At 43.0% G+C, this 27,590-nt stretch overlaps 1 protein-coding gene across 1 annotated transcript in view; it reads left to right on the top strand.

Moving 5' to 3' along the window:
- The first annotated feature begins 2,127 nt into the window (after window positions 1-2,127).
- The window catches only part of eys (eyes shut homolog), a 376,512-nt gene continuing 351,049 nt past the window's right edge, over window positions 2,128-27,590 (top strand). The window contains exons 1-2 of the mRNA XM_067421808.1: window positions 2,128-2,289; window positions 23,033-23,866. Coding sequence (XP_067277909.1) covers window positions 23,104-23,866 — 763 coding nt within the window. The 5' untranslated portion in view covers window positions 2,128-2,289; window positions 23,033-23,103. The remainder of the gene's footprint in view (window positions 2,290-23,032; window positions 23,867-27,590) is intronic.

The following is a 27,590-nucleotide window of genomic DNA, read 5'->3' as shown; positions in this document are numbered from 1 at the left end:
AAAAGTTTTATTCAAATTCTGAATATATTATAGACCTATTAATAAAAAATAAATAATAATTATATTGCCCAGACATCGTGCAAAGAGGGCTCCCTTTATAATCACTAAAAGCTGTCACTCATTCAATAAACGCAATCTCATAGATTTCCGCAGTGAAGCTGGTATACAATGAATCTCTTATTTTTACAGAGACGCGCGTGTTTACTGAACTCAGCACCCGGATAAACAGTCGAGCTGTGAGTGGATTCCAAGTTCAACACCTGTGATTGGCCAACTGCGTTGTAGATACCTACAAACATGTCTGTGATTGGCTACATTACTCACCGAGGCAAAAACACATTGGAAATGTAATTATTTCACGAGTGAAAATACAGATACACACTGGGTCATTTGCTAGCTCCTTTTCGCTAATAATATGCTATTATTACAAATTCCTACAGAGGATTACAGATCCTAGACAAGCAGTTATGGCCAGCGTTTCCCTCTTAAAGCAGAAGCAGCAGCAGTTGGCAGTGGTTTGAGGAAGAAAATTGCACACTATTATTAAGTCAGTCTCAAGCTCGGAACAGTGATATCCATGGGGTCCGTGGACAAGCCTCCCCCTACCCCCCTTCTGGCGCCGGGCCTGGTTTTGTGTGTTTTCGCTGTATTTACGCTGTAAACCAGTGCTGCCTTCAGTCTTTCTGCCACTCAGTGGGGGCGTAATCACAGTCGCTCCAGCTGACGATGACGTCACGTGCATTCCCTCTATACACTCATTATTGCAGTGCATTATGGGATTGAATGAGTGCACAATGCTATCGGACACCACAATGGCTATCCCTTCAGATAGTGTAGTGGTTACCAAACCTGTTCTGGAGGACCACCAACCCGGCACATTTTGCATGTTTCCCTCATCATACACACCTGATCCAACTCATCAGCTCATTATTAGAGATGGCAAGACCTGAAGTGGGTGTATCTGATGAGGGAGACATACAAAATGTGCAGGGCTGGAGGTCCTCCAGGACAGGTTTGGGAACCACTGAAATAGTGCCCATATTTTTAAGGGTAGGGGGCAGTTTCAAACACAGTCTGAATGACTGGCTACGCTGTGCTTAGATATGGGTCCAAACACATCGCAGTTAATGAGTGGCAGATGTGTCTTATTAGCACTCAGAATGTGAGAGGAACTGCTTTTAGAGTGTGTACATGTGACAAGTAGTTTATTATTATAGGAAAAGACCTAAACCGTTAAGGGCAATATATAAAATTCTGCTAAATATTTGCCTATGCAAATAGAAAATTGAATTGACATGCACAGGGGTTCACCAACAGCAACAATTCACAAAAAAACTATATAAACAACAGTAAAGATTGCCAATACCCCTATTGATTTTTTAATTAAACTAAAATACAACAATTTACATAGCCTCATAAATCCCCATTAATTGTTAACATTTACTGACCAGTGAGCGAGACAGGTCAGATTCGATCAGAACTTGAAAAAGTTTCACCAGTTAAGCGGCATTCGAAACCCTCACCCGTATGTATTTTCAATGGCATATTATAAACTTACGAGAATACTTTATTACTTGAAAGAAGTAAATCTACATTAATGAGCACATATATATTTTTGAAAGAACTAAGTTTTTTAGCTAAAAATAAACTAAAAAAGTTACACAGTGTAGCTTTAAAGTATTACTAGCCACATTCATGGGCCACACAACTTTTCTAAAGGGAATTAATCATTTGAAGAAGAAAAAAAAAATACAACAATCAGTGCAACGCTTTTCTGTTATATAATAATATATATATTTTGTTTTATATACAACAAGCATTTGCGTTTCACAGCAAAGAGGCTTTAAAGGTCTAGCATCCTCTCATGCACAGAACCACTGAAAGAGCAGAGCTGTGTCCTCGGGAGCGTCGGGTAACCATAGAAACCGACTCAACTTATGCTGCTGATGCTGCAAAACCTACCGCCCACTGGTAAACATCACGATAAACACTCCAGTTTGTTACAACATCGTTTACATAAAACGTTTGCGTGGATTTATTAACCTCTTTATGTCGAGCATTGGTCTGCAGCATGAACTTAAGGCGCAGGCACTTGTCGTTCTGGGAACAGACAATAAAGAACAGATGGTCGCTTCAGTAGTCAGATTAAGCACGCAAAGCCGTGACGGGACTGTGACAGTCAGGGAAAGATGTTAAACGAGTTTCAGTGCTTTGAATTCACCTGGAGTGCTGTTCAAAAACCCACCGGGACAAACAAAATCCTTCCATATTGAAGTGGAACTTTGTAAAGTAAGTTAATGGCTTCTTTGTGATATCTCTATTTTTGTCATGCCAATCACCTGGGTTCTAGAATAAGCATATATTCAGAGATTTAATTTGATAGAGAAGAGTTTGATAGATTGTTTCTTGTTATAATCGATGGCAGAGGACTGATATCAGCTTAAAAGGTTAGTTATAAATTGGGAATAATACTAAAAATAGTCTTCAGGATCATTTTGCATCTTTACAGAGTACCGAGTGGATTCATCAATACTGCGCTCATGTCATAGATCATATTTATAGAGCTGATGGGCTTTCAGTGGAAAAGATAAATTTACTGAATTAACTGAAAAGCTCATTCTCATGGCCTTAGCCTTTTATAAAACATTTAATATGTGGGTCAGTATTTTTGTGCAGGAAGTGGCTTTATAGCCATAATTTCTTTTTAACAAAGAATTGCCTGAAATGGAGTCCTAAAGTGTATGCTTACCCTCAACATTACTCCGGATGTAGAGTGAAGGCATACAATAAATTCACAAGTTTGAGTGCTTCAAGAAATGATTAACCATATATAAAAGCATTTGGATAATTGGATTGATTCAAAAATCGATAGTGTGATCACATGAATAGCCATTAACACCTACTTCATCATGTTCTCCTCAGCGCCTTTTTAACCTGCAATATTTCTCCCATTCTTAAGGTCCAGGTAAAGTTTCTGCTGATTCAGTCTCTTAAGAATTTGGGCTGAAGCAATATTTGGCTGCATGCTAATGTGGAATGTGATTATATACCGGATAAAAGTGTGATTATCACAGTTTAGCTTGAGCATCAGGTGGTAAAAGAGCGCCCAGTTATTGGCTTCTCTGTTGCTATCAAAATGCTGATAGCAATTTCTTTATAAACTGTCAGTCAAGCTTTTGCAAATGGGTTTTTGAATTAACCCAGCATGTGATATTTTGCTCAGATATTGTACTATTATCTGAATGGAGCCCTGTATAAAATGCCTTTGGTTGGCCAGGTAAACCATCTGGATGAGAAGGCCCACATAAATGAATTATGATACATCACATGTATTGAATTTAATGGACTTGTGTCCAGAAACACCATCCATGTCTATATCTAGTCAAAAGGTTACTACTCAGCTCTTGAGAGGGGCTTAGATTGCCAGTGCTGCAAGGCTGTTCAAATAGCAGGTTAATCATGATTTATCTTTAGGACTTTTTGTGGCACTCATTTCTTTCTGATTTGCCTATAGGCCCTTTTTTCTGGTTTGATCACTGGACACAAAATGGGAGCACTGACGATTATTCAGGGCAGAGAAATGAGGACTGAATTTGAAAAGCAGTGTTCTGATGAGAGTCTGTTTTAAATGTATTTATGATTTACTTAAGATCTCTATCATTGATTCTCAGCCCTTGTTCTGGAGGCCCCCCAACAGATTTAGCTAATCTTCCTCTTAGCAGAGCACACCATGTCCTGAAATGAGTGTCATTGAGTGTCAAATGATACATCTCTTATGTGAGAACCACTCATCTATACATTTAGCAGAGGCTTTTATTCAAAGCGACTTACAGTACAAATGCGAAACATCACAAGCAATCTCCCATAAAACCCGCAATATCAATATTCTAGGTTCAAAAAGAAACCTAGATTAGCAAACAAGCAAAAACAGGTGAAATCTGTAAAAAAAAAAAAAAAAAAAAAAAAAAAAAAAAAACATGGATATATGAGATAAATAAATAAATAAAAAAATAAGGTAAGATTCAGTGAGACATAAATTTGCATGTGGGAAAATTCCACATATGTACAGTGTATAGTTGAGGTTGGGGGGGGTCACTAAAATAAAGTCACAATAATAGTCACAGTGTGATATACAGTACATAAATGTACAGTTACCTTTTTTATATATTCTTAGACAGAAACAAGCTTTCATTTAGATTCAGCCAAGTAAAAAAACTATTATAAGCCATAAAAAAAATCTATAAAAAACCCCTAGTAAGTACAATCTGAATTACTGAGACGAGTTTTAGTATAGCTGAAATAGTCTATTACTTATTTATTTTTAATATATTCTGCATCCTACATATCCACTTTTAAACTGTAGATCTGGGGCTGTATTCACAAAACATCTTAAGGCTAAAAGTAGCTCCTATAACCTGCTGATTTAGGAAAAAAACATTTTAAAAAACAATAGGCATGTCAGTCCTGATTTTAGCACTCCTAAATTTTTGCTCTAAGTGTACTTCACAAAGCATTTTAGCGCAAAAACTAGCTCCTAAATATGTGCAACACTAGGAGTAGTCAAGAGGACTCTAAGATCAAATCACTAAACGATCATAATGGCTGTTGCTGCAGTCGGCCCAAAGACAATATACAAAATTGAGGCAATAGTGATAATAAATGTATCTTTAATAAATAAATAAAATAATAATATCAGATTACCTATGGTAGTTGTTTTTACAAGTTCACTTACAAATGACAGAATAAAGTAAAAAAAAGAAAAAAAGAAAAAGAAAAATAATATTAGGTGCACTGTCTGAGGGTTCCGAGGCTTGGAATTTAGCCCCAACCCAGATTTTGCCCCGCATATCACTGACCGAGAGTGAGGAACGGGGTGGCGGGGGGATGCAGAAAACTGTGGAGGTGACTAACGTTTGGTGAGTCGGCTCTCAGCTGTGTATATACCACCTCTTGCGCTGATAAGATAGACAATTTGAACGTGCTCCTCACAAACTTTTTTATAAAACATAATTTTAGCTTGAATTCTGCGATCTCTCGATATGCAGACATGTAAAAGGCGGACAATTAGCTGAACTAGTTTAACTAGTGACACTTGTCCTACATTTTTAAATTTATTTGAATATGGCAGCATTCTTATTTTAGATATTTTATTTGAAAATAGCAACTTAAATCCTCATTCCACACACTATTTCTGTAATTTAATCACGGACAGAGACTCCTCCACTATCAGCCAATCACTGTGGGCATAGTTAGTAAGCGTGTTGGCGTCATCCATAGCAACCTCCCGTACTCTAAGCTTAGGACTTCTCTCTATTCTGTAGTAAAAGTTGCTCTCAGCAGCTTTGTGAATAGGTTTTAAGAGAAAACTCATAACTAGAACTTTTACTGCCATTTCGGAGAACTGTTAGAGCTAATATAAAAATATTTTGTGAATAAGGCCCCTGAAAGGTACAGCTACTGTTCATTACAAACGTAGTAGTTGTCTTTCTTAACATTGTGATGTTATTGACCTTCTTGACAACTGTGGGGGGGGGGTGATTTTTTTTATAACTCATTCGTTTACATTTTATAAAGCCTTACCTTTCTGCGTATTTAAGGGTGTGGTTACTTTGAGTGACACTTGGATAGCCATTTATCCACCGTCTATAGTCATTGCGTCACCTAAGCTCCACCCACATCCCGCCTTTTTGCCCATTTTCTGTTATCCGGGAGTGACACGCAATGACTTGCTCGCAAGATGGCAACGCCCAGCTCGTTTCTACTTTAAGTTTCAGAATGGCTTATCGGAATTATATGGGTGACATCACGACACTACGTCCATATTTTGTTATGGTCTATGAGGGGGACAAGGGGAGACTGACAGCACGGCAACAGTCTCTTCTGATTCAGACAGTTTTATTTAGTTCATTCTAAATGCATCAAAACTTCCCAAAAATGCGTGCTGCAAATGAATATTAAACTACATGCAACACAATATACATATGGATTTGTAAGCTCACTATTACACAAATACATATCCTGTGACAGCTATAATTCAATGGACAGTTAAATGCACAGCCATTCGCAATTTGTTCTCTGCTTATAAATACATGTGAACACGCTGTTGTATAACTTTGATAACTTTTGAGGCTTATTTTGGGGGATTTTATATGCCATTTAGTCGGTTAAATAGCCGTGAAGAGCATTTACACTCACAATTCGGCCGAATCGCGTTCATGTGAAGACTCAGGATCTATTGAAGATACCGTAGGCAACACAGAAACTCATACAAAGCGGAAAAAACACTCGTTTTTGATCCATTAATGCATCTCTCACTTACTGTATGCGAACTCGCTGTTTGAAGCGCCGCTGTGTCAGTCAGGGGAAAATGCCTATCAACGCGTGCTGTCATGAATTAAGCGATATGTCTTCTCATAGGATAAATACACACAGTCTCATGAATAATTACGTCATCACCGTACTAGAGTACAAGAAAACGTCACAGCCTTCATGACGTTGACATGAAGATGAGTTTAAACCAGGAAGTTGAAAATAGAGCAAAAAGGCTTAAAGGGGGGGTGAAATGCTGTTTCATGCATACTGAGCTTTTTACACCTTTAAAGACTTGGATTCCCATCCTAAACATAGACAAAGTTTCAAAAACTAATGTTGGACGTTTGATGGAGTATTTCTGTGTTAAAAATACTCCTTCCGGTTTCTCACAAGTTTCGGAGAGTTTTTTTCGAGTATGGGTCTACTTGACGTTAAATAGAGCGGAAGGTCCTTGTATGGGCTGTACGGGCTCTTCTCCCGGAAGGGTGCGCGCGCGCGCGTAACTAGAGGGAGAGAGAGGAAATGCACGCTGTAAACAGTCTCTCAGGTGCAGATCCAGTCGTCCGTGAACACTTATGTCGCGCCGCGCTCCACTTTATTCCTATGGGTGACGTCGAGCGACTTCAACGCTTCAGCACAGCATTCCGGGAAGGCAGCGCTGCATTTGAACCGATTTGAACGCAGAAATGACGGGAAGCTTCAAGGCATCGCTTCAGTTGCGTCGCAAAGTGGATTTCCACGGTCACTGCTGTCACAGGACTTCACCAAATCATACCAAAGAAGTGTGTTTTTGACAGAGCGGTCCTGCTTTGGAAGATGCCGGTGAGTAAATCAACTTCAAATGTCTCTGCTATTGGCTACCGTCGCATGAGTAAACATCAGTAAACGATACGATCGCGTGCTTCGTCATTCAAATGCGCTAACGGTTACTCCATTGTTGTTCTGTATAACGTTACACTATTCTGACTCTGACGTGCAAAACCGTTTTGCTTGCTACCTCTAAGGTCTAGTCACATACAATAGTCCATAAACCGAATCATGTCCTCATAAACTGCACACAAAGGCCCCTAAATACAGTACATACCACAGAGACGGACATCCTGATGTTGCCGTTTCTCCTGTTCAATTTATTTCAGCCTCAGATTTGATTGTGGATCATTATCTGTATTAGCTGAGATAGATGGGTTTCTCCACGCTTGAGGACGTCACCGCTTTGCGCGCTTGTCATTCTTTAGCTCCGCCCACACGATACGCCTCCAGGCGCTCAGTTTTTTCCGGAAAGACTCGGTACAGCCCATATTTCTTTTATAAATATGATAAAACTAAAGAGTTTTCGGAGATATGAAGGATGCAATACTACTCTATAGGTACTCAAGATTGACATGAGATTGACTGAAACTGAGTGTTTCACCCCCCCTTTAAAATTAACTACACTGTAAAAAAATTTTTTGGTTTTTGTTGGTTTAACTTAAAAAAGTAAGTAACCTGGTTGCCTTAAAATTTTCAGTTGATTTAAATTAAAAATTTGAGTTGATACAATGAAGGAAATTTGTTTAATGAATGGAAACTCAAAATATTATTGTGTCTGAACCACATAAAACATTTGATAAATCCTGAAAATAGCACTATTTGGCATGTTTCACTGCGTCATCAGAAATAAAACATTTTAATAAAGTTTGTCGAATCTTAAAACATGTTCATTGTATTAACTCAAAATTTTAATTTCAATAAACTCAAAATTTTAAGGCAACTAGGTAACTTTTTTCCTAAATAATTTTTACAGTGTAGTCGTCTCCCACATTCAAAACTAACAGGTGCAACATTGTCTTCCATGATGTTCAACACACATACTACTGTTAAAATCTCAGAAAATTCGGTTTAGGGTTTCATGACCCTTTAAAATAAGTTTGGTTTTAGTTTTTAGTTTTTCAGTCTTTAAAAATGGGGGTGTGACGTTGTGATTTCCAGCTGAGATTGCCAGCTTTTGAGTGCTCACTGTGGCACCAAACGTCATTTTCGGGAAAATGTGTCGTCCATTTTTTATACAGTCTTGTTATTGACTGTTTAAGGCCTCTCTTTCATAACTAATAGATGGTATTGTAGGTTATGAGGGTCACCAAGGCTGGTTTCGCTGCATCTATTGATTGTTGTTTGTTTCGTGCATGTGCGAGCAGCTTCCTTATTATCTAGGCTGAATGCTGAATCATTGGCCACTCAGGCAGCCTGTTTTTGTTTGCAACCATTCGGCCTCTTTGTAGCTCTTGTTAGCCCACCCCTTACCCACCAGCCTCAATCAATCAGGTTATTTTTAACAGCTTTGCATACTTTGTAGTGTGCAAAAAAATATAGTTTTTTATTTTACTCTGCTTTTGCATTTAGCCTCTCAGTTTAAAGCAACATTTAACTCTTTTGGCACAGAAGTGCCTTTTTTCAGGTCTCCTTTTTCCTCCAGAGCAGAAATAATTAGCTTCTGATTGCGCTATGATTAACTTCCCCACTTCCAGAGCGACTGGTCCGAGCTCCATAGAAAAATATGCTTTCTGTACAGTGAGATAATATCTGTCCAAACAGATTAAGGATGTGTCCAACCAGCATGTCCGCTCTTCGGCGGGAGACCCTGTGCTCTAATTAAAGTCACATACTTTCGGAGAAGATGAGATATTTGCATAATTACATTACACAGCAGTGGCTGTTAATTTCTGATACACTTTGAAATGCCAAAGCTCGAAGGAACATAATTAGAAATCGGAAGTTGACCGATTTCGTTCAGTGTCCATTACGTCGTAGTCTTGCTTCAGTGTGTTGCCTCATTCCACTTGCCTTTGTTGAGTTGGAGCATAATGTCATCATTCCTACCATCAGTGTTCAAGCTGTTTTCATTGTGTCTTGGCTTTGAACCGCTGAATCTGAGCTTTCTCGTGTCCCTGTGGCATCCATCTGCCAGTAGACGACGTGGTGATAGTGCAGTCTTGCCTCTGGCTCCACGCACAGGAAGTCTCTCAGTTCTCTATATCTGTCAGCCTTCCATCTATACGCTTTGATCACACAGCTCTGGGATAGATATCACTTCTCTGTCGAGGGGACACACAGTTCCTTGACAGATATTTAAAAAAAGTTGGGAGTTAAATGCAGGGGCAAGAGAAGGGTTAGACATGCTGATCCACACAATGAACAATCAGGTCTAATCTTGTGTCAAGAATTTGTATTTAAATCGAATGAATCTGATTCAAAAGAATAGCTACCTTTCTCTGCCATCATCAGGATACACACAGTACAGTGGCTTCAGGGAGAATCTGGACACTTTAGCTTCTCACATTACAAAATGTCAAACCAAGTGGCATTTATTTAAAAAAAAAAGTTCATTTAAAATGTATTTAAATGAAGAGAGAGAGAGAGAGAGAGAGAGAGAGAGAGAGAGAGAGAGAGAGAAGAGAGAGAGACCTAGCACACACTTTGTTCACAAATGACATTCACAAAGCATTTCACTGAATTTTAATCTATCAACTAGCTCTGTTTCACCTTCGTTGCTCTGGTTGGTGTAGCGCTATCCTATCGCGTGCAGAGGAAGTTTGAAAGACAACCGTTTATCCCGCCCCTCAGATTGAGCCCTGTCAATGGTGAGTTTCCAGACCAAACATCTTGATGTGGGTCTTGGCTTGTCAGGCCATTCTGTTCATGTGAAAAATGAACAGAAACATTAGTCCGTGCTAAAAGTTCAGAATAACAGACATAAAACATTCAATCAAAGTAAAGCGCCACACATGCATGACATTTGGCATGTTTTTATTAGCCTTATAAAACTCCAACTTTTCAATCAAAGTTATTTGTGTCTCATGAATTCGACAATCCTCATGGACAGAGTTGTGTTAGGTAATGTATTTGACTCGACTTGACAAGTCTCACAGATATACCCAATGGTTTTGCAGTTCATTTCTTAAAGGCAGCAGCACTGAGTGCAAATAGTGATAGATGCTATATACACCAGGTGTTAATAGCAACTAGATTCTATTTACACTCAGTGAAAATAACATTTTCTTAGCGATATAGGATATTTAGACAAAGTGCAAATAGCATTCGATGTTATTTACTAAGTAAAAATAGTGATATATTCTATTTACACCATATAAAAGTAGCAGTTATTTGCAATGTGTAAATAGTAATTACATGCAATTTATACATTATTTGACAGATACATAATATTTGCTCCTCAGTATCATTGTACATTAACAGTGAAACAATAATAACACCATGAAAATTATTATATTTATTAAAATTATTAAATGAATGCCACCTTAATGGGACAATAAAAGCCCTCCCTACCCAAATAATGCTTTTATTATTATTAAATATTTTGTTACAACATTTTCTTAAATTTTATTGAAAGTAAATGCCTTTACCGATGTGCTATGTAATGGGGAAAGGGGTAAGAGCAAGCTCTGCAAAAGGAGAATTCGAAACCGTTTTTTTTGTTGTTGTTTTTTTTATCTTTTTAGGCCCAACCATGCATTGTTAGGCGGAGCTTGTGCGAATAGCACTTGCCAACAAGGCACGCTATTTGCGCTTGGTGTGAATAGCCACTCTGTTTCTCAATTTATCATTGTCATCTGTGTGTGCTATATTTAATGGTAAAAAGTGTTTTGTGACCAACCGGGACCAGATGTGAGATCCACCAATCATTCACAAATCTCAATCGATTTTTTTTTAATTAGTTACAATGAATGAAGAATATCTTTGGGATACGCAGGGACTGTAAAAATGAAGTTTTGAGAGCACAGGAAAGTGCTCTCTGTTGAATTTCAACTTTCTTAACTTCATTTGAGACAAATCCCAGGAACCCTGCTACATTTTTGACCACACATTTCCACCCACAGCAAAGGTGAAACTGCCTGCTCCCACAACATTTGTGTTGCATCCCGTGGGTGGGATCCAAATCCCAATGCAACCCCATAATGTACAGTTCAAACTTAAGATAAAACCGGTTTAGACCCTTCCCGTTGGTTTCACAGATAAGGTTTAGGATAGTCCCAGATTAAAATGCATGTTTTAACTGGAGGCAAAACTTATTTTATAACAAAAATATGCATCTGCATATTTTAAATATGTCACTGCCATTGGTTTGTCTCAAGATTCACATCTGTGTTTTTTTTTTTTTTTCTAAGACACGTTTATAAAAGCTACTTAAATGTCCTAATTAAACTAAAATCTAATCCTGGCCTAATCTAATCCATATCTGTGAAACCCGGGCCTATGTGCATGTCAAACTGGATTATGTCTAAATCTAACCAAGCTTGACAGATTATAGTCCATCCAAACCAAACACAAAAATTGTGCATGTTGCAACACAGTCACAAATCACAACCAATCAAGAGAGTTCTTGCTGTTTGCAAAGCATCAGGACGTTACTGTTAATCACAAACCTCTTAACCCCTCCTCTGTTATTCAGTTTATCCAATGAGAATGTTTCACATAACATCCATTGAAAACGAGGCGTCATTTATTTTTACTACCAATCACAGATAAAGACATGGGAATTTTCAAGCCATAGAGATATCTACATAACACTATTCTTTTATCTGCCTTACAAGCCTGAGCAGCACCTGAGGGATTGTGGAGACTGTCTGATTTAACTCCTTTTTGTGGGTGACATGGAGGAATCAGGTTGCATAAAGTGTGTGAGACAGAAAGGGAATATTTTATTTAGCACTGTCACTTGCTGTATTTACCTTAGGGAAACTCAAGCTTTGCTAACATCACACGTGGTCAGATGTGAGATATGAGCGTGCAAGAATAAAAAAAAAAGAAGTAGATTAAAACATCAACAGGTTTTTGCAGTTGAATCCTTCTATATGCTAAATTACTCCCAAATTGGACCAAAAATACTGATGAGTCATCTTGCACTAAAGGGCGCGTTTGATTTATTTCCCCAAATCGGACACTCGGATGAGAATATCCAATATGCAACTGTGAATATGGTTCACAGTTGCAATTTACTTATGGGCATTAAAAAAATAGGGACAAGCGCTTTGAAATTTTATAGTGTGTCCTGTACGGGGAAAAAACTAAGAAGAAATAATTTTTAAAAAGTTAAGTTCACCATATCTGCACACAGAAATTGGATTGGCATTTCACAAGTGTCAACAGTATAATTATGCAATGATTTTTACACTGTAAAATAACAGAAAGGCCCATATCTTGTGTGGGAAATTTTGCTACATTATCAGTGTAAAATTTAAATTTGATGCACCAATTAATAAAATTAAGTGCAAATACAATAAGTAGACCCTCATTAAACTGGGTTAGTTTGGACATAAACATTGAAGTATGCAGTACAGTACCATCATGCCAAGATCAAAAGCCCATGAGAAGGAACGTAACTGAGGTTTATGAGTTTGGAAGACATTGATGCTAAAGGGCAAGTGAAGTTAATAAACGTAATTTCGGGAGGAGTACGCCCATCTAATCTTTCAATTAATACCAAGGTATAAAACCAGCAGCTTACCTCTTCCCCTTTTTGGTTCCTGAAGCATCCCTCCTCCTCCCCTACTCCTCCTTTTGTACACCACATTGGTGGTGGTTGAGGAGAGATCCCTGACATGAGTGTAAAGCGCTTTGGGTGTACAGTAGTACATATGAAAGCGCTATATAAATGACTCATTCATTCATTATTTTATTCATTCAATTTGCCTGTTATAGGGGGGCAATCGGAGCACGGGTAGAATATTTTCTCCGAGCCCCTCTATAGCAGACAGCAAGCCAAATCTGTTTACCACTTTCACTAAGATTATATGGGCACACAAACTCGTGAAATACCAGGTACTAAATGTACAGTAGGTGTATGGTTATTTTCTTCCACAGAGCACAACTGAACCCTCTTGTCGTAGAAATATTTCTAAATCATATTACCTTCCGTCATGAATACGGTCCAAACTTTCAGATTTTCAGTATTGATATGCTTATTTATGTTGAAGGAGTAAACATTTTTAGCCAGGTCAATTAGGCAGACAAAACACACCATTTTCAAGAGACCTGGGTTTATGCAAACATTGTCCTTGGTTAAGATTTCTGCATGTATAAAGCAACACCAGCTAGGAGTGGCGTTATAAGTGACTCTATTATTGGTTATACATACCTACAGTTATAGCGCACATATCGGTAGATTAGATGAGTAGTCTTACTTTTCTTGTCTTTCTTTTCTTCTTTTTTTAAAGGTCTCTGCTATTGACATAGTTTAATTCAGACCAATTTAAATTCCAATAAAGGTATAGACTATAGATGCAATGGCAAATCAAAAGTGGAAATTGTCTTCCTGGTAAGAGGCCATTCAAGTTTTTTCTATGATTGAGCTACAGACATCAAGGCCTTTAGCGGGGGCTATCTGATAGCACAAGTGCTCATTGTTACGTTAAAGGCATAGATTACTCAAAAATAGAAATTTTGCCATCGTCTGCTCACCCTCATGTTGTCCCAAAAAAGCTATGACTTTCTTCTGAGGAACATAAAAGAAGATATTTGAGAAATGTCCATGCAATGGCAGTCAATGGACACCAAATCTGGCAACAAATGTTAAAAATCAATTAAAGGTAGGGTAGGACAGACTGATCTAAAACACTTTTGTCCAAATTTGTTTAAACTTTCTTTATATGTCAATACATAATTAAAATGTAAGTTCTCTGAAAAGGAGAGTGGCTCTAGACTTTTTAATCTGCAATAAATATCGCTCATTATTTTAGTTCGGGACGAAACAAATGATTGGCTTGGGCGACTGTCACTCTCTCTCGCTACCATGGTGACCACCGCTTTCGCTACAGGATCTGCCCACATGCGCGCGCTCCTTTGATTTGAGGAGTTCAAGAGGCAAGAAACCTAGGCAAAATAATGACAGAGAAAGAGCATTCAAAATTCACACTGCAATGTTTTACAGTCAGTGAAGGCAAACAATGCAAAAAAGGAAGACAGTACGAGAAAAGGCAATGCACAGAAAGTCTTTGGATAAACAAAGAAATCAAACTCGAGTAAATATCTGCTTAGCTTTTCAACGATGGTGAAAACTGAGAGACGTGAAAAACGACTCATTGCTGGCAGTATTTCTGCTGGACAAGTAATCTTTCATTTTTATTATACATTTTTTTGGTTTATGTTTCCATGAAGCATGTATCAAGAGCACATGAAGCTGCCTAATATAGCTAATAACATTACTTAGCATAAAGTTACAATATTATACACTTAGCCATTAGTAGAGATGATAAATACTCAATATGCTTAGCTCAAGTTGATCGCTGTTGTGTTGAATTTCGCCAAATTAACTTTAGATAACAAAATGCATGTGTAAAAGCTAGTACACCGCATCCAGGAACTTTTTTTAGAGCTAAGTTAGCTTTAGCTACTATTAATCAACAATGCTTTCATCATGGGAACTCTTACATGCAAAACACTGTATATGTTATGAATCTTACACGAAATTCATCGTCATTACAGTATAACTGATGCTATTGAAAAAACATGATGCTTTACCATTCTAGCTTGATAGTGAGTACTAAAAGACATCTTATTTGTTTATATTCATACTGATAAAGTTCCATTTTTTTATTACATTTGATTGTGACATGTTGTCACTACATGCACACTGCTCGTCTGAGGTAAATAATGCGTCTTCCAGCTGAGCGGTCGGTGAGGCGCGTTCATGTGTTTTGGGGGCGTGGCTTTGGAAAGAGCCCAGAAGGGAGAAGGTGGAGTGACTGGAAATAATGAGCTGGCTTTAAAACAGTCGTGAGAGGCCTACAGACACTTCATTTTTATACTTTCTTTTTCAGAGAACTTACATTTTAATTATGTATTGATATATAAAGAAAGTTTAAACAAGCTTGAAAAAAAAGTTTTTTAACCAATTCCTACCTTTACCTTTAAATATGAAGGCAAATGCAATTTAATTTAATTCTACACAAATATAGCAAAAGTGGGTGCAACACACCTGACAAAAACCTCAGGTGACTATGACAAGTGGAGCAGCCAGTTACTGCCCTCCTTGCCACTCGTGTCAGAGATTTGAGGGCAATGTTTCTTTCAGGCAAGCAGTCCAAGATTGAGAGCACACAGGAAAGGAGAGTCAAATGTGACTGCTCATTAGTTTGACTAGCCTCATGCAGGCAGGTAGAGCAGAGAGCTGGCCATTTTACTGAAGTTGATTCCCCGGGGGCAGAACGATGCCAAGCTGTGGGAGAAATCCATGGTTCTGCAGGGTTGTGAAGGAGCCCTGAAACTACATTTAAAGCTTGAGCCACTCAATGTATGTCATACTGGCTGGAGATTCTCATTTTGTATTCTATGCATGAGTTCCTTATTTATAGTTCCACAACTGTTGCAAATGTTTTTTTATTCCTCCACATGCAGGAGCAATAACTATAAGGTAAACAAATAATAAAAATTCTGTCATTATTTACTCACCTTCATGGTATTCCAAACGTGCATGCTGCTACTGTTTTAATAATTGTCCCCTTTTGCCCATACAACAACAGTTCATAGTAACTGTTTTTTAAACTCATTCTGTTCTCATCCTGATGTGACTGCATTTCTGTTGAACTAACTCACTTAAGTGCACAGTTTGGGTGCTACTGTTAATTTTTTATCCTAATAGTGTCAGGTAATTTACAAGTCAGCTAAGGTTGCTTGCTGAATCTTATGACTGAATCATATGTGACCTTGGACCACAAAACCCATCATAATGGTAATTTTTTTGAAATTGAGATTTATGCATCTGAATAAATAAGTTTTCCCTTGATGTATGGTGTTAGGATAGGACAATATTTGGCTGAGATATAACTAGACCTATTTGAAAATCTTTAATCTGAGGGTGCAAAAAATCTAAATATTGAGAAAATGTCCATTAAAGTTGTCCAAATTGGGTCCTTGGAAATGCATAGTACTACAAATAATAAAGTATTTTATAAATTTACGGTTTTAAATTTGCAAAATATCTTCACGAAACATGATCTTTACTGGGAGGGGGATTAATCTCATGTTAATCTTAAAATCTCATGTTAATCTTAAAAACCTATATAGAGTAGTATTGCATCCTTCATATATAGTTTAATCATATTTATAAAGGACAGATACGCTATACCATCCCCCCCCCCCGCCCCGAAAACAGCTAAACTTAAGAGAGTGCACACGCATGCACACACACACACCAATACACACATACACACAATACATTCTTGCCATTATCCCTCCCTGGATAACTTTCTATTCAATATACGTTTGTGGTGTTTACATGATATGAACTTATGTGCCAATTGCCAACAAAATGCAGACATTTAATGCAGTTCCCTTTATCGAGGGAACTCGCACTGCGTCATCGTAGATGACACATCGGGGAACGCCCTCGGCGTGACGCTACTGAAATCATTTGAAAAAGCCCAATCTTGATTGGTGTTGCGTCATGACGTAACGAGTGACGGCATACCCGGAGGTATAAAGGGACGCCGGCACAAGCATACACAGCTTCTGCTCTTCAGCGGTTGCGCTCTGTGTGATCGTTTGTCTATTTGGTGTTGTTTGTCCAATAAGATTAGGTGGCAGGCTCGTGAGCCTCTTAGTTCTGTCCCGCGTCTGTTGAGGCAGCACGGCGGCAGATCAGCGGGCTCGCAAATGAACTTGTCAGTGGGTCTGGGGCTGCTGAGGCACTTTCTAAGTCCCTGCTGACAGAGATCGGATGTTCTCCGTCCCCGCGTGGAAGCCCGCGCTGCGGCCTCTTCCCTCGGGGTGGAGAACCCGGTGCTTGAGCCGTCTGATTCTGAGGAGTTAGATGTGCTCAGCATCGAGGCGGGTGACGTAAGCACCAAGCACGCTGCTTCATTCATAAAATAGGGGCGGGCAGTCCCCGAGGGGGCTGCCTGTAGTAACCCGGTGTTCTCCGTCCCCGTGCGGAAGCCCGCAATGCGGCTCTTCCCCGGAGTGGAGAACCAGATGCTTGAGCGATCTGATTCCGAGGAATTAGATGTGCTTAGCGTCGACGGAGTGAAGTAGAAGAGAGCTCGCCACCTCTTAATGCAGGCTCGATCGCGCGTTGTCGAGGCACCGCGTGGATGACGGGTCTGCAACAAAAGTGAACACACGCTATCAAGTGAACACGCGGTGCACATGTGATACTGTTTGGCGCGAGGCATGCAGTCAGTGCCTGAGGGTGCTGGCTGTGTTTGTTGAGATATCTCGCAGCGCACAGCCGTGCGTTTTCGAGTGTTTCAGCCTCGCGCCTGTGGGTTTCATCTCGAGGGATGAAAGCCAAATATGTTGTAAACGGGTCGAATCTCGCGTTGCGGAAAGGCAGCGTGTAGATGGCGATTTGTTGATATACATATTTAAACAGTATCGTCTGGAGATTATGGCTGCATTTAATTCTGAGGGATTAAAAATGAAACATTACCTGACTTTGAGGAGTTGGATATGTTCATTCAGCCTATCATTCAGACCATGTTCACTTGAGGGGTGATTAGGGGCATTTAATTCTGAGGAATTAAATGGGATTTATCTGACTTGAGGAGTTAGATTATCAACCTATCATCCAAAAATGTGTTCACAGGGTTTTTTTTTTTTTTCATCTAAGAACAGATGAAGCCCCTCTCCCGGGGAGCGATCGAGGTCGCCTCCTCTGTGGAGTTTTATGGAAGTCGATGCTGTGATCCGCCGTCTACGACGCTCGGGCCACATTGACTTCCAGCGGACGCATGCTGCCTTAGCCGCCTCTAGAAAGACGGCAGCTGGGCAGCAAACGCGTTCAAACACCGAAAAACCTCCCCGACTAAGCCCTGCCGGGTGGCCGCTTCAGGGGGTCGGGCAGGAGGCTCGGTGGGTACCAGAGACCAGCCTTGAGAGGCGGGTTCCCCTAGTAGAATGTCTCGGCGCATGGTTATGCTCCCGAATATATCTGCTGGGGTCCTGTGTACCGTGGGCAAAGGGGTACTGACTGCAGTTCAGTGTTCCAATACCAGTCATTGGTGTGGTCTGAATTGTGGTGTGCCCAGCCCAGTGGCCGGCTGGCTGGAAGTCGATGCTGCGATCCGCCGTTTACGACGCGCGGGCCACATTGACTTCCAGCGAACGCATGCTGCTCTAGCCGTCTTTAGAAAGATTGCAGCTGGGCAGCGAACGCGTTCGCACACCGAAAATCCTCCCTGACTAGCCCTGCCGGGTGGCCGCTTCAGGGGGTCGGGCAGGAGGTTCGGTGGGTACCGGAGACCAGCCTTGAGAGGCTGGTTCCCCTAGTAGAATATTTCGGCGCATGGTTATGCTCCCGAATATATCTGCTGGGGCCCTGTGTACCGTGGGCAAAGGGTACGGACTGCAGTTCAGCGTTCCACCACCGGGGTTCATCGGTGTGGCCTGAATAGTGGTGTGCCCAGCCCAGTCGCCGGCTGGCCAGCCCCCTCTCCCGAGGAGCGATCGAGGTCGCCTCCTCTGTGGAGTTTTCTGGAAGTCGATGCTGCGACCCGCCGTCTACGACGCTCGGGCCACATTGACTTCCAGCGGACGCATGCTGCTCGAGCTGCCTCTAGAAAGACGGCAGCTGGGCAGCAAACGCGTTCAAACACCGAAAAACCTCCCCGACTAAGCCCTGCCGGGTGGCCGCTTCAGGGGATCGGGCAGGAGGCTCGGTGGGTACCAGAGACCAGCCTTGAGAGGCGGGTTCCCCTAGTAGAATGTCTCGGCGCATGGTTATGCTCCCGAATATATCTGCTGGGGCCCTGTGTACCATGGGCAAAGGGTATGGACTGCAGTTCAGCGTTCCACCACCGGGGTTCATCGGTGTGGCCTGAATAGTGGTGTGCCCAGCCCAGTGGCAGGTTATGGAACAGGAAGTGTGCTCCCTGATGGTAGAGGAGGCTACATAGTGTATTCCTCTGCCAGACAGGGGGTTCGGCTGTTACGGTCGCTACTTCGTGGTTCCAAAGAGGATGGAGGGGTGCGTCTATTATTAGATCTGAGGTACTTGAACCGTTCTCTGAGGAGATTCAGGTTCAAGATGCTCACTATCACATCGTGCGCAGATCCAGTTCGAGGACTGGTTCGTCACGATGGATCTAAAGACGCATATTCCATATCCCCATCCTTCCTGCCCACAGGAGGTCCTGAGGTTCGCTTTTGGGGGCGAAGCGTACCAATATCGGGTTCTCCATTCGACTTAGCTCTTTCACCCCGCACCTTCACGAAGTGCATGGATGCAGCTCTGGCTCTGTTTAGACTCCAGGGCATCATGTACTCAGTTATCGACGACTGGCTCATTCTGGCCAGGTCGTACGATAGGGCGGTTCGGCATCGAGGTGTCGTTCTGGCCCATATGAGGTGCTTGGGGGTGGGGACTCAACAGTGTTGACGCCCTCCCAAGGGACTACGTTCCCGGGGGTTCGTATGAGACTTACAACGAGGCAGGCGCTATGGTCCCTGCACGTATCGAGTCCATACTGGCGGAGGTCTCCGGAGTAGAGCTAGGCCGCAGCCTCACTGTGAAGCAGTTCCAGAGACTGCTGGGTATCATGACAGCAGCGTCCAGCGTGATTCCGCTCGGCCTGCTCCACATGAGACCCCTACAGTGGTGGCTGAAGACCAAGCTCTTCCGTAGCAGGGTAACGCACAGATGCGTTTGTTCGTTCCCTCGTCATATGGAGGAAACCTTGGTTTCTGTCCCTAGGGCTAGTGTTGGGAGCATCATGTTGCCGGAAACCGTTCAACAGATGCATCCTTACTGGCTGGGGCACGGTCATGGAAGGCCGCTTGAGAGGTCCGTGGGGACCCGGCATTCATCCTGGCACATCTACTGCCTGGAAATGCTGGCGCTCTAGAAGGCTCTGAGGAGCTTTCTCCCGGACCTCCGCGGCCACCATGTCCTGATACGATCCGACGGCACTGCCGTGGTATCGTATCTAAATCGTCAGGGGGGTCTGAGATCGCGCCCTCTGTGCAGACTGGCGCATCAGGTCCTCCTGTGGTCCCAAGGGAAACTGTTGTCACTTAGAATCCCTGGGGACCAGTATCAGGGAGCAGACATCCTGTCGAGGCAGGGGCTGAGGCCCGGGGATTGGAGGCATCCGGCTCCATTGGGCCTGGATGCCATGTCACAGACGTGGCCAAGGCTGCGTCTGTACGCATTTCCCCGATCGCTCTGCTCCCGGGAGTTCTGGAGCGGGTCCGCCGGGAAGGCATCCGCCTGCTATTGTTAGCACCCCGGTGGCCGTCCAGAGTAGGGTTCTCCGACATCTTAGTTCTGCTAGACGACCTTCCAGGGCGGATTCCTTTGAGAAGGGATCTGCTGACTCAGGCAGGGGACACACCCCCAGCCGGAGTTATGGAACCTATGGGTCTGGCCCCTGAGGGGGCACAGCTCATAGAGGAGAGTCTGTCAGCACGCGTCGTTGAGACCCTACTCAGCTCTAGGGCTCTTTCCCACAGGAGGCTGTACAACCTGAAGTGGAAGGTGTTTCCACTTGGTGTAGGGACCGTGAGGTAAATCCAGTTAACTGCGCAGTGGCTTCGCAGTAAATTTGAATTTGAAAAGAGTTTCTCCAATATCGAGTCTCTGCCGGGCTTACCCCGTCCACACTTAAGGTGTATGTGGCAGCGTTAGGGGCTTTCCACACACCGTTAGGTGAGGGACCTCTGGGGAGGCACCATTGGTTGTACGACTCCTCCGAGGACGGAGGATGAGACCTGTGGCTCATTCCAGGATCCCATATTGGGATCTGGCAGTAGTGCTTGAAGGGTTGGCTGAGGCCCCTTTCGAGCCACTGGAGCTGGCCGAGGCCAAGAACCTCCCGCTTAAGGTTGCCTTTCTCCTTGCCATCACTTCTCTGAGGAGAGTGGGGGTCCTCCAGGCATTGGCATTCACGCCAAATTGTTTGGAGTTGCCCCGGGCGGAGTGAAGGCCATCTTGCGTCCGACCCCGGGTCGTACCCAAAGTGCCATCTAACAGGGTAGGGTCGGTGGTTCTCCAGGCATTCCATCCTCCGCCTCATGTGACGGCAGATGTGGGCAGGCTTCACCTCCTCTGCCCGGTTCGGGCATTGAAGGTCTATCGGGAGAGGTCTGCCCAGTGGAGGAAGTCAGACCATTAGACTTTACAGTCTGCACCTCCCGGCGACGCCAGGCGCCAGGGTGCTCGCCTCCTGAGTATGCACTTCGGTCCATACCAAGGGGCTCAAGATAGGCGAGGACTAGTGGGTACTCGTTCCCCGATGTGTCATCTACGATGACGCAGTGCGAGTTCCCTCGATAAAGGGAACGTCTCGGGTTATGCATATAACCCATGTTCCCTGAGAGGGAACGAGACACTGCGTCTCGTAGCCCCGCCTATCGACAGAGCGTCCCGCTTCATCGCAGTATCTGTGTATGCTTGTGCCGGCGTCCCTTTATACCTCCGGGTATGCCGTCACTCGTTACGTCATGACGCAACACCAATCAAGATTGGGCTTTTTCAAATGATTTCAGTAGCGTCACGCCGAGGGCGTTCCCCGATGTGTCATCCACGATGACGCAGTGTCTCGTTCCCTCTCAGGGAACATGGGTTATATGCATAACCCGAGACGTTTCACTCAGGTTACAAAAGGTTTTTGACACGGAGCAAACAAACACACTTACAGAACTCCGTTGCTGCTCAGGAAAAACAAACTGCACCCACTGTTTAACACTGGGTTATTTGGGAAGCTGAACAAGGTTATCTTTTCCAATTCCCTCACAACCAGAAACACTAGTGACATTGTTGATGTTGTGGTGCCAGCGCTGTAACCCGGCTTCTGTAACCCGAACGAAGTTCCGCGTTCCGCATGCGCTCATCCGGGAGAAGTGCTCATACAAGCAATTCCTCCTATTATAACCTCACACAGGCCCTTATTCGAGAGAGAGAGAGAGAGAGAGAGAGAGAGAGAGAGAGAGAGAGAGAGAGAGAGAGAGAGAGAGAGAGAGAGAGAGAGAGAGAGAGAGAGAGAGAGAGAGAGAAAGAAACCCAGAAGGAGTGTATTTGGCACATTTTTGGCATAAAATAAAAATGTATCATTTTGAAGAATATATATTGTTGGCTATTGCCACAAATATATCTGTGCGACTTATGACTGGTTTTGTAGTCCAGGGTCACATATTTCACTGTTGTGAATGTGATTCTGCAGTCTGTATTGAATGTGAATTTTATGTTTCAGAAAAGATTAATCATTGTCAGACCAGCTGAGATCTTGGTACATATAAAGGTAATTTTTTTGGTAGTGCTACAGCACAACATAAGTTTATATTAGCACCATTTGTTGTTTGCTTTTGGGACATTTTGGCAAACGGTGACATCAGCCATAACAGCTGGAGTGAGTCCTCACTGCTCTCATTGCAAAAACATAGAATGTGAACAGTGTAGTTCAATTTGTGAACAAATTACTCTTATGAGCTTGTTATGGATTAAATTGAATCATACTGTGCAGTGGTGCGATGGCCAGTAGTGTGGCCAAATGTACCAGAATCTTATTGAGAGATTGTTCATCAGAATTTGAATCAAATCTGAAAGTCTGTATCGACACCCAGCCCTAATAGCGATTGCATGACAGCAAGGCATTACAATTCTTCACAAAAACAACACGAGTGAGTGAATAAATGAAAAAATGCTGTTTCTTAGAGACATTTATGTTTCAATTATTCATTGTAAAGGTTGTAATCATGCTGTTCATGAGTTTGAATTAAATGTATTTGCTTACAGATAAGCTGCAGACTGAAGAAAAGCATCAAGTGGATAAATAAAGAAACTGTCAAGGTTGAAGAAAGGCAAACATGAGAAACCCAGACCTAGTTATCGTTGGCTTCCTGCTCAGCTGTGTAATAGATGGCACTGTCTATGGCCAGGTAACCTGCCGCAGAGCCACGTCTCGTGAATGGCACACTCAACCAAAGAACATCAGCGTGAGGTGGACCCTCATGGAGAACACCTGCAGCAGCTTGACCCAGTGCTGGAACAGACAAACAGAAACTAATGGATACTTGTGGACAACTGGGCCATATAACTTTCCTCAGCTTTGCCCACTGGACCTCCAGCTTGGAGATGTGATGCTTGTTTCTGCTGACAGAAAGCTGCAACAATATGGTATCCAGCTAATCAATGTCTCCAAAGAGGAGTTTGAGAACTGCTTGATTTTAGAGCCAAGAAAGGAGCAGTTGGTGTTTGCCAACAGTATTAATGGTACTTTGCAAGTGGAATCGAAGTGGCTGACATCTGGTATGATTTACTTTATGGTCGTTCATAGAGGCAGTAGTCATCTGTGTAGGCTTGGCCTACGCATTGCACTTCTGGTAAAGCCTCAGCACTGCCAGAGCTCACCTCTTCTTCGCCTGTGTTCGGGTAAAGGTCAATGTAAAACTACATTTAAAGACGATTCATTTAGCTGTCAGTGCCACAAACCATTTTCAGGACAATATTGCGAGAATGCTGATGGATGCTATGAACGGCCGTGTTTAAATGGAGGCACCTGCGTGAACAAGAGAACTGCTTTCACAGAGCTCCCACCCTACGAATGTCTTTGTCTCGCCCCATTCACAGGTGAGGAACTCTAGTTTACTCTGCAGAAGTGAGCATTTGTCTGTTGTTTAGTTGCCTAAATATAATTTTCATAACTTGGCTCAATACAAGTTCAATTCAACTGGAAGCATTTATGGCACAAAGCAAAACTTGCACTCACAATCTTTTTCAAAACTTTCAAACAAGGCTGTCAAATCAACATTCAAAATGGTTTTGGCGTTTTGTCTAGTTTTATTTTTGTAAAAGTACAATTATATTTCAATTCATTTTAATACTTTTTTTTTACGTTCAAATGATCATAACTCTGCATCCTTTTTCTACCTTAAATCACATTCAGGAATTATAAGACATTCTCAGTAAAATTCTGAATGGTGCATAACCCTGCAGTTTACTTCCATAGCAAATTACGTACTTTAACCTGCCATTTTTACTTACGTATAAATCATATTCTGTTGTTATCAAAATTATACCACAAATACTGTCAACTGAGCTTAACATACGCTTAACATCCCTTTAATGCAGAGTCCATTATGAATCCATGCTGACCTTTCAATCATAATGGATGGGGGATGGAGGTTTAATGGGTGTCCACCCACCTACACAGAACAGCCTGGTTTCTTTGAAGACGCTTATTTATTATTTATCGGTCATAATTGCATGCACTCCGCATTTAGCACTGTGCAATTATTTCAAAACCAAAGCCCCTATGGACCATTTATTTGAATAGGTGTTTTTGAAATGATTCCCCCTCCCCTTTAGTTTTCTAATCATGGTAATTATTCTCATATGTTTTTGTGCCACCTGAAAGCATTCTTTAATTGCATGATATTTCTTAGTTTTCTCCTCCTACCATTTGGTTTCTTTTCCCTGTCTTGCTTGTCAATAAAATCGGCATCCAAATGTTTAAATGTTGGTCTCTTGGTGAGCAACAAGGAGAATAGAATATTCAAAGTGGTGTAATGTTGTCATACTAGCTAATGTGGTTTGTTTTTATGTCTGCTGAATAATTCATTGTACTTCTGTGAGAAGTACTACTGGAGGCATTCCCTAGAGACCATTGGGTACCATGTACAACTAGGCCAGTGTAATCTGAGTCAGATTAAAGCAGAGAACTCAAACTGCTAATATTATGTTTTGGTCCCCCTTTTGCTGCCAATACAGCCCTGACCCTTCGATGCCTCCACAAGACCCCTGAAGCTGTGCTGTGGTATCTGGCACCAAGATAGCAGCATATCCTGTAAGTTGTTAGGTGGGGCCTCCATGGAGTGGACTTGTTTGTTCAGCACATCCCACAAAAGCTCAATTGTATTGAGATCTGGGGAATTTGGAGGCCAAGTCAACACATCAAACTCATTGTTGTGCTCCTCAAACCATTACTGAACCATTTTTGCTTTGTGGTAGGGTACATTATCCTGCTGAAAGAGGCCACAGCCACCAGGGAATACTGTTTCTATGAAAGGGTGTACATGGTCTGGAACAATGCTTAGGTAGGTGGTACGTGTCAAAGTAACATCCGCATGGCTGGGAGGACTCAAGGTTTCCTGCAGAACATTGCCCAAAGCATCACACTGCCTCCACCAGCTCGCCTTCTTCCCATTGTGCATCCTGGTGCCATGTGTTCCCAGTAAGCAATGCACACACACGCAGCCATCCACGTAATATAAAATAAAATGTAATCAGGTGTCAGCATGGGCACCCTGACTGGTCTGCGGCTATGCAGAACCATACACAACAAACTGTGATGAACTGTGTATTCTGACACCTTTCTATCAGAACCAACATTCACTTCTTGAGCAATTTGAACTACAGTAACTTGTTTGTTTGATCGGACCACATGGGTCAGCCTTCGCTCCGCACATGCATCTATGAGCCTTGGTCGCCCATGACCCTGTCACCGGTTCACCACTGTTCCTTCCATGGACCACCTTTAATAAACACTGACCACTGCAAACCGGGAACACCCCACAAGAGCTGCAGTGGGTACTTGGTCGTTGTCATGTCATAGCTGGGGGTGTACAGTGTCGGTGACTGTACAAATGACCCAACACAATGGCCTGAGGTGTCATTTTCTCATTTAAAATTGAGAAACATTACTGTAACAATGTTCGTGAATGTGAGGAAGGAAGAGGACACGGGGGTCGGCTAGACGGTTGTTGCTCTTTTATTTTGTAACTCAATAGTCAAACACACTCAATAGTGTGGCTTCTCTCAGACTCAAAACAATAGCGATCACTTCCGGGTCGGCACTTCCGGCTTCCGGCAACTCAGTCTCTGTATGGGTTTGGCAACAACCGTCCTGACTCTCTCTCTCCCTGGTCTCTGGTTCCGCTGGTGTTTTATCCCGTCTCCGCGCTCATTACTGGAATAAGAGACAGGTGTTATTAATCTGCGTCCAACCCACTCACTTACCGCTCGTCCCGCGGCCCTCTCTCCCGCTGCAGACCTCGCTGAACCACGCCCCCCTTGCCACATACCCCCACCGCCCGACTCAGGCCGGGGAGCCGTCCGGCCTGCAGCCCCCCCCCCATTTCTGGAGAGGAAATCGGCCACAGCCATCTGAGCACCCGGCCTGTGGACCACCTTGAACTTAAACGGCTGAAGAGCCAGATACCAACGGGTGATCCGCGCGTTGGTATCCTTCATGCGGTGGAGCCATATGAGAGGAGCGTGGTCCGAACAGAGAGTGAACTCCCGCCCCAGGAGGTAATAGCGGAGAGTGAGAACGGCCCATCTGATGGCCAAACACTCCTTCTCTATGGTGCTGTACTTAGCTTCCCTCTTGGAGAGCTTACGGCTAATGTACAGCACCGGCCGCTCTCCCCCCTCCACCTCCTGGGCCAGGACTGCGCCCAGCCCCCTGTCCGACGCGTCAGTCTGCAACAAGAAAGGGAGAGAAAAGTCAGGGGAGTGTAAAAGCGGCCCGCCACATAGAGCAGCCTTCACTTGGGTAAAAGCCTGTTGACACGGCTCCGTCCACTGGACCGTATCTGGTAGCCCCTTTCTAGTAAGATCAGTCAAAGGGCTGGTGAGGTCCGAATAATTTGGTATAAACCGTCTATAATATCCCGCCAGCCCCAAGAACTGTCTTACCTCCTTTTTGGTCTTGGGCCTCGGACAGGTTGCAATTGCGGCAGTCTTATCAATTTGGGGACGCACCTGCCCATGACCCAAGTGGAAGCCCAGATACCTTACCTCCACCCGCCCAATCGCACACTTCTTCGGATTGGCCGTGAGCCCCGCTCCCCTCAGCGACCTCAGGACCGCCCTCACATGCTGCATATGCCGCTGCCAATCGTGACTATAAATCACTATGTCATCCAGGTACGCAGCAGCATATGCAGCATGGGGACGCAAAATCCTATCCATGAGTCGCTGGAAGGTTGCGGGTGCCCCGAACAAGCCGAAAGGAAGCGTGACAAATTGATGTAATCCAAACGGCGTGGTGAAAGCTGTTTTTTCTTTGGACAATGGAGACAAGGGGATCTGCCAATAGCCCTTTGTTAAGTCCAGTGTCGAATAAAATCGAGCCGTGCCTAACCGATCAAGCAACTCGTCAACCCGCGGCATTGGATACGCGTCGAATTTCGACACAGCGTTCACCTTGCGGTAGTCCACACAGAACCTGACCGAGCCGTCTGTTTTGGGAACCAAAACTATCGGGCTCGCCCAGTCACTGTTGGACTCCTCGATTACTCCCATGTCGAGCATTGCGCCTAATTCTTCCTGAACTACTTTTTTCTTGTGT

The sequence above is a fragment of the Pseudorasbora parva genome, chromosome 17, assembly GCF_024679245.1.
Source record: "Pseudorasbora parva isolate DD20220531a chromosome 17, ASM2467924v1, whole genome shotgun sequence".
NCBI lineage: Eukaryota > Metazoa > Chordata > Actinopteri > Cypriniformes > Gobionidae > Pseudorasbora > Pseudorasbora parva.
Note: the sequence above shows the minus strand (reverse complement) of the source record. Positions and strands in the feature narration are given on the sequence as shown.